At 42.5% G+C, this 13,744-nt stretch overlaps 1 protein-coding gene across 5 annotated transcripts in view; it reads right to left on the reverse strand.

The window, feature by feature from the left end:
* Nucleotides 1-12,538, reverse strand: part of cnc (NFE2 like bZIP transcription factor cap-n-collar) — a 50,682-nt gene extending 38,144 nt beyond the window's left edge. Inside the window, exons 1-2 of one of the 5 annotated variants that reach the window (XM_022806312.2) lie at nucleotides 11,884-12,538; nucleotides 11,325-11,764 (exon numbers count right to left, since the gene is read on the reverse strand). In XM_022806312.2, coding sequence (XP_022662047.1) covers nucleotides 11,325-11,327 — 3 coding nt within the window. In that variant the 5' untranslated portion in view covers nucleotides 11,328-11,764; nucleotides 11,884-12,538. Of the gene's footprint in view, nucleotides 1-4,755; nucleotides 7,219-11,324; nucleotides 11,765-11,883 lie in introns of those variants that run through there. The other 4 variants (XM_086989318.1, XM_022806308.2, XM_086989317.1 and 1 more) reach the window with 4 other exon arrangements.
* Nucleotides 12,539-13,744: the final 1,206 nt, after the last annotated feature.

Raw genomic sequence — 13,744 nt, forward strand, 5'->3', positions numbered from 1 at the left:
CATGAATAGTGCCTAATTGTGGTGACCAATACCGAACGAAGGTCCAGGTAAAAGATTTACTTCCACACGAAAAAAGAACAGCTGCCCTAGCGAGCAGCGAGGCTATTCACCAGAAATAGATAATGACAGCAGCCGACGTCTATGAACAATCTAAAAAATAATGCGTTTGAGTGCGACTAGCCCGAACAGACAAGTATGAGCAGACGCCAACCCGTCAACCTGTTTGCGCATTTTCTTTTTTATCGTCGGTGATCTGGACACGTGGGTAAAGTATGTTGAGACGAATGAACGCATCGACTAGAGCGAGACAATTCATAGATGTAGTGAGTGTATGTTAAGTAGGAAATAACACAGCAGGTAGATAACACATGGTAATACATAGATCATATGTCTACGTTAGAAATGTTCAGGCCGTCTTTCTTTTATTTACCACTGTTTTTTCATATCAGCATCTGCAGCGACCATAGAGATTATTTTAAGCCTAAAAGTTCACGCCAGATAGAATACGCGTGACTTGAATTCACTCTTAAATAAACTACTGTGGTATAGCAGAAGTGGAAACGCATTTATAAAGCACCTTATCCACGCATATTCACTACAGATTCGGTTCGGTACTGCTTAAAACCTTCGAAGTGAAACCTTACCTCTGTCACTGGAGAGAAATTAAGCAAATGTCCGCCGCTGGATTAAAAGTCAGACTACATACATGTCTATGGGACCTAAAATACTATAGGCGTTTACGATACTTTAAATATTGTACTGCTGCCTTAGGAAATTACAGTGCAAACACAACCATTTTGTTTTAGCGTGCACATAAAACCGATTAGTTTTGCCTGTTTGACCTTCGATATGAAACATTTCACAGCAAAGCAGTACTTTCCCTCTCAGTATTTTCTCCTTTCTTTGCCCGCAGCAGCCTAGGGAAACTTGCACCAATTTATCTTCCTAATTAAATTCTATTTATTCCTATTTTTTACTCTTAAACTGAAACACAGGCTTGTGACGGTGAAATTAAATACTCGCAAGGTATCCCTTACATCGAAGGTGCCCGTAGTATTAGTAGGTCCAGAGAGCAAAGGATAGCCTTACTCATCGATAATTTTTGCGTCCTAAAATCAACACTATAGGAATTAGTCTGCTACATTGGTCAGTACCATTCAAGCCTAAACTAACGTATAAATATATTTGGGCTCCAATGGTGGCCCAGTAGCGGTAAATAAATACAACGCTTCATAAAGGAGCCGGCTATAGATATTCATAAGACATATATTAACGTAAAAGGTTTACTTTCTATTAAGGGTAATCTGTCACCGCATATAAACATTGAGACAAATGGGCTATACCCTAACATCTCCATTTTATGCTCTAATGCTGGGACTATTTGCAATCTATCCATAACATGCGGCTTTGCCCTGACGCGCGCAGGACTCAGCTGGCATGCCCTCCCTCAATGAACATCGGCATCAACGCAGTTGGTAACACTTCTTCCCTGTAGACAACAACTTAAAAATAAATGATGCATTATCATGCTTTGGTCCAATTTCCATACTGATGTTGTTTTTACTGTTATTACAGGAGAAGGTTGCTCTTGTCGATGCCATCATGTGCGTCTGCTAATGTGACTGCTTGCACCCATAACAGTGTCATAATGTGTATAGGTCAAAGGTTATCGGCCTAACAGTTTCTGACGAATCCTACTTCCATTCGGTTGAATTACAACCGGTGCAGATGCAGCTTTAGTTGACTCTGTCTATTATTATACTTGGTGTCTATTATTGTACTATATCACAGAAGCTAATGTACTTTATTCGGAACTTCATACGTTTTGAATTTCGTAGTAAATATTTCTATAGTAGTAAAAATTCGTAGAAAAAATTCGTATTTCGTAGTAAAAATTTTCATCTAATAAAATGCCTTGGTCATGACGCTTGACTTTCTAACTAATTCCATATCGAGAAAAATTTCTCTTCACGAAAATTCTTCATTAAAGTACCTTCACGATCGGTTTCTATCCAAGCAACGTTGAAATAAGTAACTGCGATGTTTAGGAAAAAAACAACTCTGACCACAATTTCGTGCGTTTGTATCGGATTTATCAATACTGAGCTCATTGCATGTGTGTTCTATCCCACTCGAGCGCAGACTCAGGCTTAAGCTGCCACGTCTTATGAGAGTCAACTGTGTTAATTCAAGCACGGCGTGACGCGTCGTACAGACCCCAGCCGCAAACAACGACAGTGTGTACAAATCGGCCAAACCTCTGAAATAATGGCAGCTCCCCTGCTCTGCGTCGCAGCCTTGGATATATACAGGCTGATGCGAAAAGCTCATCTCCGGGCAACTGTGAAATGTGGTAGCGAATAACACACACCAAAAGAGCAACTACAAGGCGAAAGTGCCACTGTGTTGTGGCATGGAGCACTGACTGGTTTTTGTAGTGGTGATTCTACCAAAAAATTATTGCCATTTTCTTATACCAGGTCTCCTAGTCATGTCGGACCGCCGCTCATCGCGCACATAAACTAAAGGAACAGAATTTTACTTCGCAGCATTTCCTTCCCTTGCTTCTTATTCCCGCAATGTTGTATACACCCTATTAGCAAAACTATTACAACTAATAGGATTGGAACTGCTGGCATAACGTGTATCTATGAAATGCCACAGCAAAAGCCGACCAATCAACGGCCCACAGAGCAGTCAACGAACGGGAGGCACACCGATAGCTCCCTTTTCCTAAATGCAGACACTTGTAGACATCAGACGCGATGACTCATACAGCGCCAACGTCGACTATAAAAAGGAAAACGGACGCACCGAGATATTGAAGCTGTAACAGCAGAAAAACAAGATCTATCCGCTAACCCCACAGCGGGCAGCGATGCGAACAAATGGACCAGTGCCAGCCAGCACCACCGCTGCTGCGCTCAATGCTACGCTGCTGAAAGCAGAAGTCGCCAGTCAGGCGCTACCGACCGACGCTAGCAACTGTAGGAGAAAACGCAAAATGTTAATCCGAAGAAAAATCCACAAGATCTGGTCTGGCACCATAACAGCAGCAGTAGCGAAGTTGGGGTCCATCGAGCCGCTGTTGAAAACGAGTGCGCTAACGACATCAGCAGTTGCTTAAATGATAGAATAACAAGAAAGAAATAGCAGGAAATTGTAGGTATCTTCTGAATGGTGATGGCATGGATGCCATCAGGAAACCAATCGGCCGCCCGTTATCATTTGTTGTGTCAGGGTCTATAAGTAGTCGCAGAACATCCAAGAGCAGGGAAAACGGGACAGAAAAATAGCTTGTTTTTTATCGTCCTCATTTCCAACAAATATTGTTCTCCCCCTACGAATAAAACAGGGCGCAAAACAACGCCGAAGACGTAGTTACGCGACGTCAGGTGTTCGATGATGCAACTTTTTCAGGATGGCTGACTCCTTGTATCCCTTTTTCTCATCGTTAGACTACGTATCCTATATTGCAGATATATTTACACACGTACCTGGTATCAGTGTTTCTTGCAGATGATCGGGTGACGCAAATGCTAGAGCGGACAAGCTAGTACGGTCTGTAATGAATGTGGTAACGTGTTGCACTCAACGGCAGCTGCTGAGTACCCGAAGATCTGTAGCAAGCTCATTGTTGCCTACACTACTACCGTCTCTGTTGCTATAGCTGGCGTTGCTACAGCTGTTGATAGGCGAAGCTGCCTCGATAACAAGGATTGCTGGCAACAACATTGTTGTCATACATATTAACAACAAAAGATTACATTAATATTAACCATAAGTATAACAGTCCTATTACATCATAAGAACAAAAACTACGCGTGTATCTAGCCGGCCGTTTAGCTGACTCAACTTTTGCAAAGCCAATATTATCGTATCTGTTTTCGCTGTTGGCTAGTCGCGAAAGGAGTTCCTCTTTAGCTCTTACATACATTACGATGCACACGAAGAGACGCGATGCATGCGCGTTATTTTTGTTCTGCTGGGACTCAGCTGCTAAGGAACGAGTATTTGTAGTCGATTTGGTCCGAGCGGTCGAATAAAAAAGGTGGGTGGACAGTGATCTTGTTGTTGTGTTACGCTAGTTGCAGCGTTGCCACTTTTCACGGGTAAGATCGTCGTGTGCGTCACAGCTTCTATCGAACAAATATTACAAACCCACTTTGCATTTGGCATGTTTAGAAAAGGCATCAACTGGGAGTAACAGATTCCATGTATCGGACGTAACAACAAAAGTGAGGAAAACAAAATAAAACACAATAGATTAAGTTCTCTATTTACTGGAGGAACAAAACAAAAAGTTTATCAATTTTTCTTTTCCGGAGCGGATATACAATAGGCTAAAAGCTAGTTCTTGATTTCAAAAGCGCATGTATAGGCGTGAAGCGCAGAATATCATACGAGCACACGATACAGCCACTGTGAATCATTTAGCGTACAGAAGCAAACAATTGGTAACTTTGCTATGACATTAATACGATCTAAGGCTGTAAAGAGTATGAACGCTATTTAATGTTTATACCAAATAGATGCTGTGCTACGCACAATGCAGAAATAGACCGAGAGAGACAGGTGGGCAGGCAGGCACTACAAGAATATCAGGTTTTGATTTGATGGGCATAGCCCATATTCCGCTGTTGCTTTTGCATGCCCTGCCTGCAATGACGAACGTTCCTCCTACTAACAACAAGTAAGATTACCTAGTATCTGGACTACCCTATGTTAGCCTGTCTGAAAATACGCTCTACTTACTTCTCGTGTAAGTGAATCAGCCTGTTGGGGGTCATCAATCGTTGTGGGTCCAGCTGCACTGGCTCCACTTGGCCGATCCTGGAGATCTTCGGCTAGGTAGGCAATCAGGTGACTGTGCGCTCTCCGATAGAGGTACGACAGTCGTTCGAAGTCGTCGTCGACAAGCAAGTGGTGCTCGTCATCTTCACCCCATAGAAGCCCCTTCGGATGCAACGACGGCGTAAGGGGTGCCCCTGTCAACTGTAGAGCACCAATACCGCCCCGTAGTGAGTGGCTATGATGCAAGCCTTCCGGGTAATTCGACCATGGAGCCTGTGGCAACGAAGAGTCTGGTGATAGGCGCCCCTGGAACAAGCCGACGGCGAGAAGCAGTTGCAACCAGGCAGACTGCTGGTGAGGTTTCTTTCGGAAACCGACACGGCTACCCCCGATCATTTTGAACCAGTCTATAGGTTTCTTTTGGCTCTCCTAGTAGCTGTCTTATTTGTAAGTTATTTCGCACGACACACGCGCTACCTTAGCAAATAAAAAGACGATATGTTTAACAGGTTTGTATGGAACAGCCGTAATCAATATCACAGTAAGTCCCTTCGTCGATCAATATATTTATTGTATTACCCCAAAGTTTTAAGGGGTGATAGTGGCACTCTTGTGTACTCTCACACAAATTTCGCGTCGTAGGCGATCTAGTAGAATCTTATTGTGGTGTAGGTACAAGTAGTCGCCAACTCTATTTTTCTATGTGTAGACCTCATCCGCTCACGAGCTGGCTGACTCACTGTGAAACGTCCAAACAACCGCAACGAAAGGTACACTTATCCACTAAAATTTTTGCTATCATCTATCAACATCAGCGATCCGTTTTCGGTGGCGCACAGTTGCTTAGGTTCAGAGTTCTTCCTCTTGCCTCAATCACACCGCAATTGTATTTGTTCTTTGGTATCAAATAAGAACAGCAACTTAAAGTAACCTTTGCTTAGATCAGATAGGAGATACATTACAGGCCGCTGCCACTGCGTACTCCTCCCTCTGATATATGCACCCGATCCTGTTTGCCCTCTATGGTCTCTGATGCACTCTTATTTTCCTTGTAAATTTTGCATTGTCACGATGGCCTTCTGCCGCCGGCTGCGGGGTACAGGCACCACGACCACTCTAAGGTAAAAGGTCAAGAGTAGTTGACTCTGTTAGCCGATTTCTTTGTTTACTGCCTTCCCTATAAAAACAATTGTACTTAACTATTGTTATGTTGCACAGAGCTTTGCTACTGGCCATGTAGCGCGGGCTTTAGCGAACACAAATTCAATTCAAGTAACAGCCACGAATAGATCGAGACACTACACAAAAGAGTTGATTGCTTTTAATACTTCATTACTCTAGCTGATATTATATTTTAATAAAAACCTTCCGCTTTCCCAGTGTCAATGCCGCTTAGCTAATTGCATTCAACCTTCTCATCAGGCTAACATGACAAAATACAGTACGCTTTAAGCAAACGTGCACGTTGTCTGATTCTTTCCTTATAACAGATAAAATAGTGGAACAGGCAAAGCGACTGACGTTACTGTTCCCTGCCAATGTTCCTGTGGCCGATCGGCAGCGTTCAGCCCACTACCACCAAGCGAATGTTTGTGCCTTTCATTTATTGTATTTTATCAGCATTTGGCAACAGCGCAGCAGCTGCGGCCCTTGTTACTATCGTCGCTTACACAGTAGCCATTGCGCATTTGTCATTTCTTCGTCTCTCACTTGAGTGCCACTAACAACAAATATTGCATGGTGCCACAGACTGAGAGAAACACAACGGCAACCAGTTTGTTAGAGACTCTTAGCTTCACTCTCCCAATTCTTCCATCGACGTGCGGCCACCACTAACAACGACGACGACGACAACTACCGACTCGTGCGGCGCTCTCCAGATAACAGTGCGCTCTCCAATGGCTACAGCGGCAGCGGATGCTCTCGATACCAGCTGCAGTGGCGGCACCCTGAAGCAATTGAGTTTACGTTGGTTTTGTTCGTTTACAACCAGCAATACCCACACACAAGCAAACACGAACAAAAAATACACAGAACTTTAATTGCGCTCATATAAGCCATGTAGATTGGCAGGCAGTTGGCCCCTGGCCACAGCGCGGTCAGCAAACACTTCCAGCACCAGCCGATTCTTGGTAATGGGCAACAATTGCCTTTTCGACAGAATAGACGACGAGCCGACGAAAGCCTGAGAGGAGATTGTGTTGGGTCGACCAGTACCAGCAGCTGTCGAGAGTAGTGGAGAGGGTGAAATCGGTGGCGGCAATTTTCGAAACGTTGTTTGGCAGTATTCATTTGGACGGACACGGCCTGTCCGGATTTACTACTGGCTTTTAGCTAACTGATCGCGGCGTGATGCCACGATAGTATGTTGGCTATTTGCTTGGAAAGTGAATCGCGATTCAATGCTGCAGTGATAGCCAACTGAAAAATGCCCCTTTCTGGCTATCGTTGCCGTAAGTCCAACTTGTTTCCCCCTGCTTGCTCTTCCTTCTGTCTTTGCCCTTTCCACTTTGGGAGCACTTGGTATCACAATAGATCATAACCAACTATCTATCCTAGGCGGGCACTTCACACGTGGGACGAGTACAATGGCATGCCACTAAATTGGCTTATCGCTCACAATACAAGCGATTAGTAGAATAATCGATGAGTACACCGAAATCAAAGAAAGCTTAGAAACAAAGGTTTCACCTGACTTGGTTTTTTCTTGTGGTGTCAATAAAGGGTCTACTGACCTGGAAGCCACTCACCGCATAAGCGGTTATGCATTAGCAGAAGATGGCCACCCATTACGCAGGGACTGTTATTGACAATTAGAGTAAGGAAGAAAGATTGTATCAGTCTAAATCTTTGCTAATTTGTGAGTAATATCTAGGTGAAATGTGCCTTATGTAGAGATGATGATGACTGTAAAAGCATTAAGTAAGCTATTCATTAAGGGCTTACCTATTCATAAGAATTTTGTTTCTAAATAACACTTAGTTACTTTTGTTTAATAATAAAATATTCATAAAGCTTTTGCTAACCGAATGAGGTTTTTAAGGTTCCGTGACGAAATTTTAAGTCTGTATTGAAGACACGATCCTGACTGATCCGTTCAGTGTGTGTAGCCCTCTTAATTTACCAGACTGTCCTATTACCTTTTACCGTTACGTCTCAGGTCGTAACATATTAATAGAAATTCGGCTTCATTGAACGTAACTAAATCTCTGAACTGGATTTCTAGAAAATAATATTCTGATTACGCGGATTTTCTATTTAGGATCTCATCAAATACTTCAAAAGACCTGCGTTGTATACCATATTGGCCCCTTGCCTTGTTCAATTATTTACATTTTACTACAACAATCGGCAGATTTCGAACCCCAGAACAGCTCGCACTATTTATTATAATTAAACCAATTAATGCAACTTGAGTCACTGCGTCATCTTTCCAGTCAAATTTATAGGCAGGCTATAGGGTACGTCCATGACGTAGGAGAACGTTAGCTAACAAAGAACGCTGCCTGATTCTGAGCGCTTCATATATCACGCGTAAATGAGGGTGTACTAGTGGGATTGCATAGGAAAGTGAAAAAAATGGGCTCCAAACGTTTCTATTCAAAGGATGATGACTTACCATCAGTACTAAAAATATAATCAATGGATTCTGAGGCAAACCACTAGCTATTATATGGATAAACCTGAAATCTTCTAATTTCTCAAACCACTGTGATAACTACGAGTTTCTTTGCCTAGGCGACTTTTCCTATATTGTATCTGTGTTACGGAAAAAGGCGTGCATCTGCAGCTGGCTTTAGATCCGGTACGATTCTGGTTTCTCCCACCGGATGGGTAGTTCCAAACATTTAACCCACCTAAAACAGGTTAGTTATGGTCCATTTTTTTTTATCTAGTATTTCGACGTCAGTCGTAAGAGTTTTATGTGCTTAATGTACTCTCTGCTACAGTCCCCACAAGCCACAGTAACTGGTAGATTTTTGTCTATGTATTTGTTCTTGTTTTATGTAACTGACTTTGAAGAGTGCTATGAACACACAGTGTTACTATGTGTCTCATTTTTACAAATTATAGTTAGAATAAAAAAAAATCGATTGAGAATGGTTGATAACGCTTGATAGTACTACTTGATAATAATAATATGGAATACGAAGTCCGTCACTTAGACTATATAGGAAAAATCCAACCGGAAAGCAGCTACCGCGCAAGCAACGTCTATAAGAGACAGAGGGAATGCTGTCGTATGCACAAAATAGTAGGAAATAAAACAAGCTATTTATAATCACGCGATTTGGGTGAACCTGGAGCGTCGCGCTCTCCTTGGAAGCGACATTCAGGTGAAGCCTGACCCAGGGCAATACAGAACGAACGTTGATGGACACGTTTGGCGGTTTCTGGACATATTGAATTGTTCCTTCCCATATACCGTGCAGGTCGGCTTTTTCACAAGCTTGCAACTGTACAGGACAATTGTTCTGTTAGCAAGAAACAAGGGCAGAATTTCGTTATACATTCACAGTGAAAACACCCTTCTTTAAGGACGCCTCTATGTATAAGCTGTTGTTCGGCGTTAAAACAAGCCCTAAAAATAGTCTAAGACGCTTTCGAATTTAGAAAGCTAGGGAAAGTTTTGTCTGCAACGTCATTTCGTAAATCCCTCGCTAAGAAGTACTTTTGACCACTACCATATAATCCGTAACCATGGAATACTGTAAATCGAAAAGCAGTGAATTCTGCTGGCAAATATTCAATGGCCTAACACCAAATCCTTCTCCCCAGACCTATCGCAGTAACATACAATGTCGATTTGCTTACAGCAGCTCGTCGCATATATCGCAGTCTATGTCGATTAATGCAGTAAAATCTCATGGCAACGTAATCGGTTAAGTTCATCAAAATCACGGCTATCGCCAGTGTCTATGTAAAAACATGTAAATTCTTAGTAAAAGTTTGGATTGTTTTTTAAACATGGCATTATTGCTTATATGAAATACAACGCTAACACTAGTAATCATGATTCATGGTCGGCTTTGCGTATATAATTCCGATACAGCAAGATTTGAATACATAGGCAAAATGAAAAAAACAAAAAAAAAAATCGATCGTCATGAATACCATAATTTTCAACAATAATTGACATAATAAACTGTCCTGTAGAATATGTGTCATATACCATCTTGATTTGTGCACTTTTTCCCATTAGTTTATAAAGACGACAGAGCAAATTATGACTGTGTGTCGTCTGCTCCAAGGAATCCAACGAAGTGTTCATTCTTCTTCCTTCCACCACGCCTCGAGTATCTATGCAAATATCCATATGGCACGGTGTCTTGGGACGACTGCATGTGTGAGTGTCCTTGAGCCCAAGATGGTACTGTCAGTGTACGTAGATTTGCCGTTGTGGTAGATAACCTGTGTGTATTTGTCGCTGCGTATTGGTTAAAATGTGTTTCATCCTATGACGAAGAGGGCCTGCGGTAAAAATTGTATAATTCATGCGAAGGACGAACATACAGGGTCTGAATCATATGCTAACTACTAACGAAACCGGCTTTACTATATCCAGAAATCCAGTTCCATTCTTTTCTGAGTACAGGAACACGAGCCAATAAATGCCACTTATGTAGCTCTGATTTACGCATGAATGACTTTAAAAAACACCGTATTGTAGTGTAAAACCCATAAGTTCTAACTAATAAAGTAACTGTCATCTAATGTCTTTTTCCCAGCTAGGGTATTGATTTATACCCGGCCGCAACAAAATGAGTCGAATTCTAAGATGTGCAGCTGGCCATCTGCTATTTCAGGAATTTTTTAATTTATCATGACTTACTTAATATTTATTTCCCCTAAGCTGTATTGGATTCAGTTTTCCGGGATTGGACACGATTAGATGAGTTAGTTATTACTGGTGATATAGTATCCTCATTTTTATGCGTATTAAAATTAGATTCTGGCGTCTTCCGAAGCATTTGAAAGCAAATATGGTAACGTTCTAAAGTAATTCGACTGCATTGCCTGATCCCGTTCAATAAGCGTGCGACGTATACGTTACAAACAAATTCAAGCTTATTTTTAACTGTTGCCGTTTATTAATTCCAACCCCTCTCTCAGGCACATGAGCTCGAAGTTCTATTGTACAAAGACGGGATTTTTCAAAAATGTTCATACTTTTTCCTCTTTGTAAATCGAAAAAATGATTTTTTCACGTAGTATAAGTTGTGAGGAAAAAAAAAAAAATATATATATATATGATAGATAACATTTGCATTTTGCCTTAACTTATTTTCACCGTAGCATTATTATCGGACTCTGTTTAATTTGCCAACAAATGATTTTGTTGGAGTTACTTACGATTTTGTCTCATTTTGTATTGAGTTCTATTTCGAATTTCTGGCTGAAAGTGACAACTATTTGTAAAATCTGTTTCGCCCACTTTTAGCGGATAATAAATGCCATATTCGATTCTTTTTTTTTTTTTTTTTTTGTTAGAAATTGCGCAAGCAACACCAAGATCTAGTTGAACTCACCATTGCGGAAATGTTATGTTGTTATTTTTAAATGAACCGAAAATTCGTTCCTGGTGCTTTTATGAATTCACTACACTCGTACCAACGGTTGCAGTCACGACGATTCGTAATCCTTAAGCAGTTTAGTCAATACAGATTTTGAATACAACGAGGTGAAACTTTGCTGTGATATTTCTGCGGGGGTGGCACCACAGACTCAGCTCTTTTAAGCGTTTTCAGCACAAGTCTCCAAGTTCCAGTCACTTATTATTGATTTTTGAATGGTAGAGTGCCCCTACTGCCCATCCGCGCATAGGACCTTTAATTGCGAGTCGAATTATAAGCCCCACTCACTCAGCGTTGAGTAGGACACACTTGGTAGCAGAAGAAGAAGAAGAAGCAGTACATGTGATCGATCTTCGTCATGTGTTCCTCAAACGCGATCTTTCGTTTTTTTTTCGCTGAAAATAATTTTGCATTGCTTTTTGTTATGGTGTATGTAAATAACGATGAACGATTCTAACGAATAAAGCTGACTATGCTAAAGGTTATTGTGGTCGTATGAGCGAGACATACTTACAATATGATCTGGGGGAACCTTTTTGACGCTGCTATATGCTTGCTTAGAGGGAACCTGGGAGGCAGTCGGGTGTTCCGGATAGCGCAATGTATCTGACCGAATTAAATTTGGCTGGTGATGCTAAGCGCAGTGCTTTGACAGATATCACAAAATTTCGATGCTAGTTGCTATGGAGGCAGTTGGTGGCGATGAGGCAACGCAGATGCAGATAGCTTCAATGCGTCGATGACGGGACGCCGCGATCGACGGTCGACGCGTCGCTCTCTGTCTGGTTAAAGGTTCATGCGTTGATCATTGAAGAGGTGGTTGACTTGCGTCAATGGCGGTAACAACCACTCAAACATTTTCTTTCCACGTTTTTGCTCCCTGGTTCTCCCGACGGTCAACACGCACTCTGGACCTCTGCTGCTCTCTGTATGGTTCTCCCTCGAGAGAGGGAGCTCGAGCGGGTCGCCCGGAGTAGTATCTTGGCGCAGCGATGGCGACGTTCGATGTAGCCTGACACGGCCGCTGAGTCTCCGCTGTGCCTTCGAACAGATGAGCCCGTGCGGATGGCGCAACAGTCACAGCTGGTAGTTGTCGTCTTAAGCCATGGCTAACAGTAGCAATACGACAAAAATGACCACTACTAACACAACCTTCATCAGCAGCAGCAATACGAGTTACAATGGCGAAATCTGCCAATGCTGCTGCTGCTTATTGCTGTAGCGAGTGATTGACGCGAGGGTTATTATCGTCATAACGGCAAGTCCCGTTGGCTCTCGACCAACTCTTGAGGTAAGCCTCTTTTTTTCCCTCCCCCGATGCCATCCAGTCACGAGCTGCTCGATACCTGTGTATGTGCTGCTCTATATTTAACAGAATCCACAGGCAGCGCTGCCCCTCGCCGCCGCTACCGAAACGGCGGCAGATGTCACATTGCAGCAGGAACTATGGCACAAGCCACAGCAGCGTTATTACTGTCAGCGATGTAGTTCTGATAAGGCACATCGCTTGCCTCGCGTCGATGATTCCCTACTTTTCCTTCGACAGTTCCAGTGTAGCAACTCTAGGCCTTGTAGCTGCTCGTGTCCGTATTGGCGTTGTACGGACGACGTAGCGCGACGAGTTGTAGCGACTCGAGTTATAACAGCAACTCGAACAGTCTCATGGTTTCTAACCGGTTTTAGAAATCGTTGATAGATTAATGCTCTGCAGGAAGACAACGAGGGTAACTTACGAGTCTGCTAAGTTTACAAGTGGCAACGAAGTAACGCTTTTTCTATGGACCCCACCATAAGGAAAAGTACGAAGATACCATTCGTGCCATTTGTCTATTGCTCCGACCCGTGTCCTTTTTCGGACTTTGTCCATAGGGGGAATCAGAAGCTCGGAACGATACGCTGCGCTGTTGACTCTTCGAGGGGGAAGCAGCGCTGAGAAGCGGCTCATGCCAGTTGTTCGAGTTAATACCAATTGGTAAGCGAGCCATTCAGTGACAATATGTTTTAAAATTGTTGATCCACAGAAATCTAGTCAGCTAGATAACACGCAGCTTATCCACTGCCAGGTCTCCAGGGGAGAGTCCTCGTCAAAGCTAGAGCGAATGCCTAGGAGTGAGGCAGTTTGCTACTTACGAAATTCTCCGCTGGCTAGGGATGTAGGCCAGCTTGTGTACAAATCAGAAGCGAAAAGTAGTCTTTCCTGCCCAGTATCAAAGTACAGTATAAAAATAAAGAGTAAAAAATATGTGTTGTTAGACACTACGCTTGTAGGATATACACATATATTCCTCTATTTTAACAGACGTAAAATGAACACTTTCGAACTGTCAAAACAATTTTTCAGATTGTTTTGATTCTGTTTCTATTTTCAATATATA

Source organism: Varroa destructor, unplaced genomic scaffold, assembly GCF_002443255.2.
Source record: "Varroa destructor unplaced genomic scaffold, Vdes_3.0 BEIS01000005.1, whole genome shotgun sequence".
NCBI lineage: Eukaryota > Metazoa > Arthropoda > Arachnida > Mesostigmata > Varroidae > Varroa > Varroa destructor.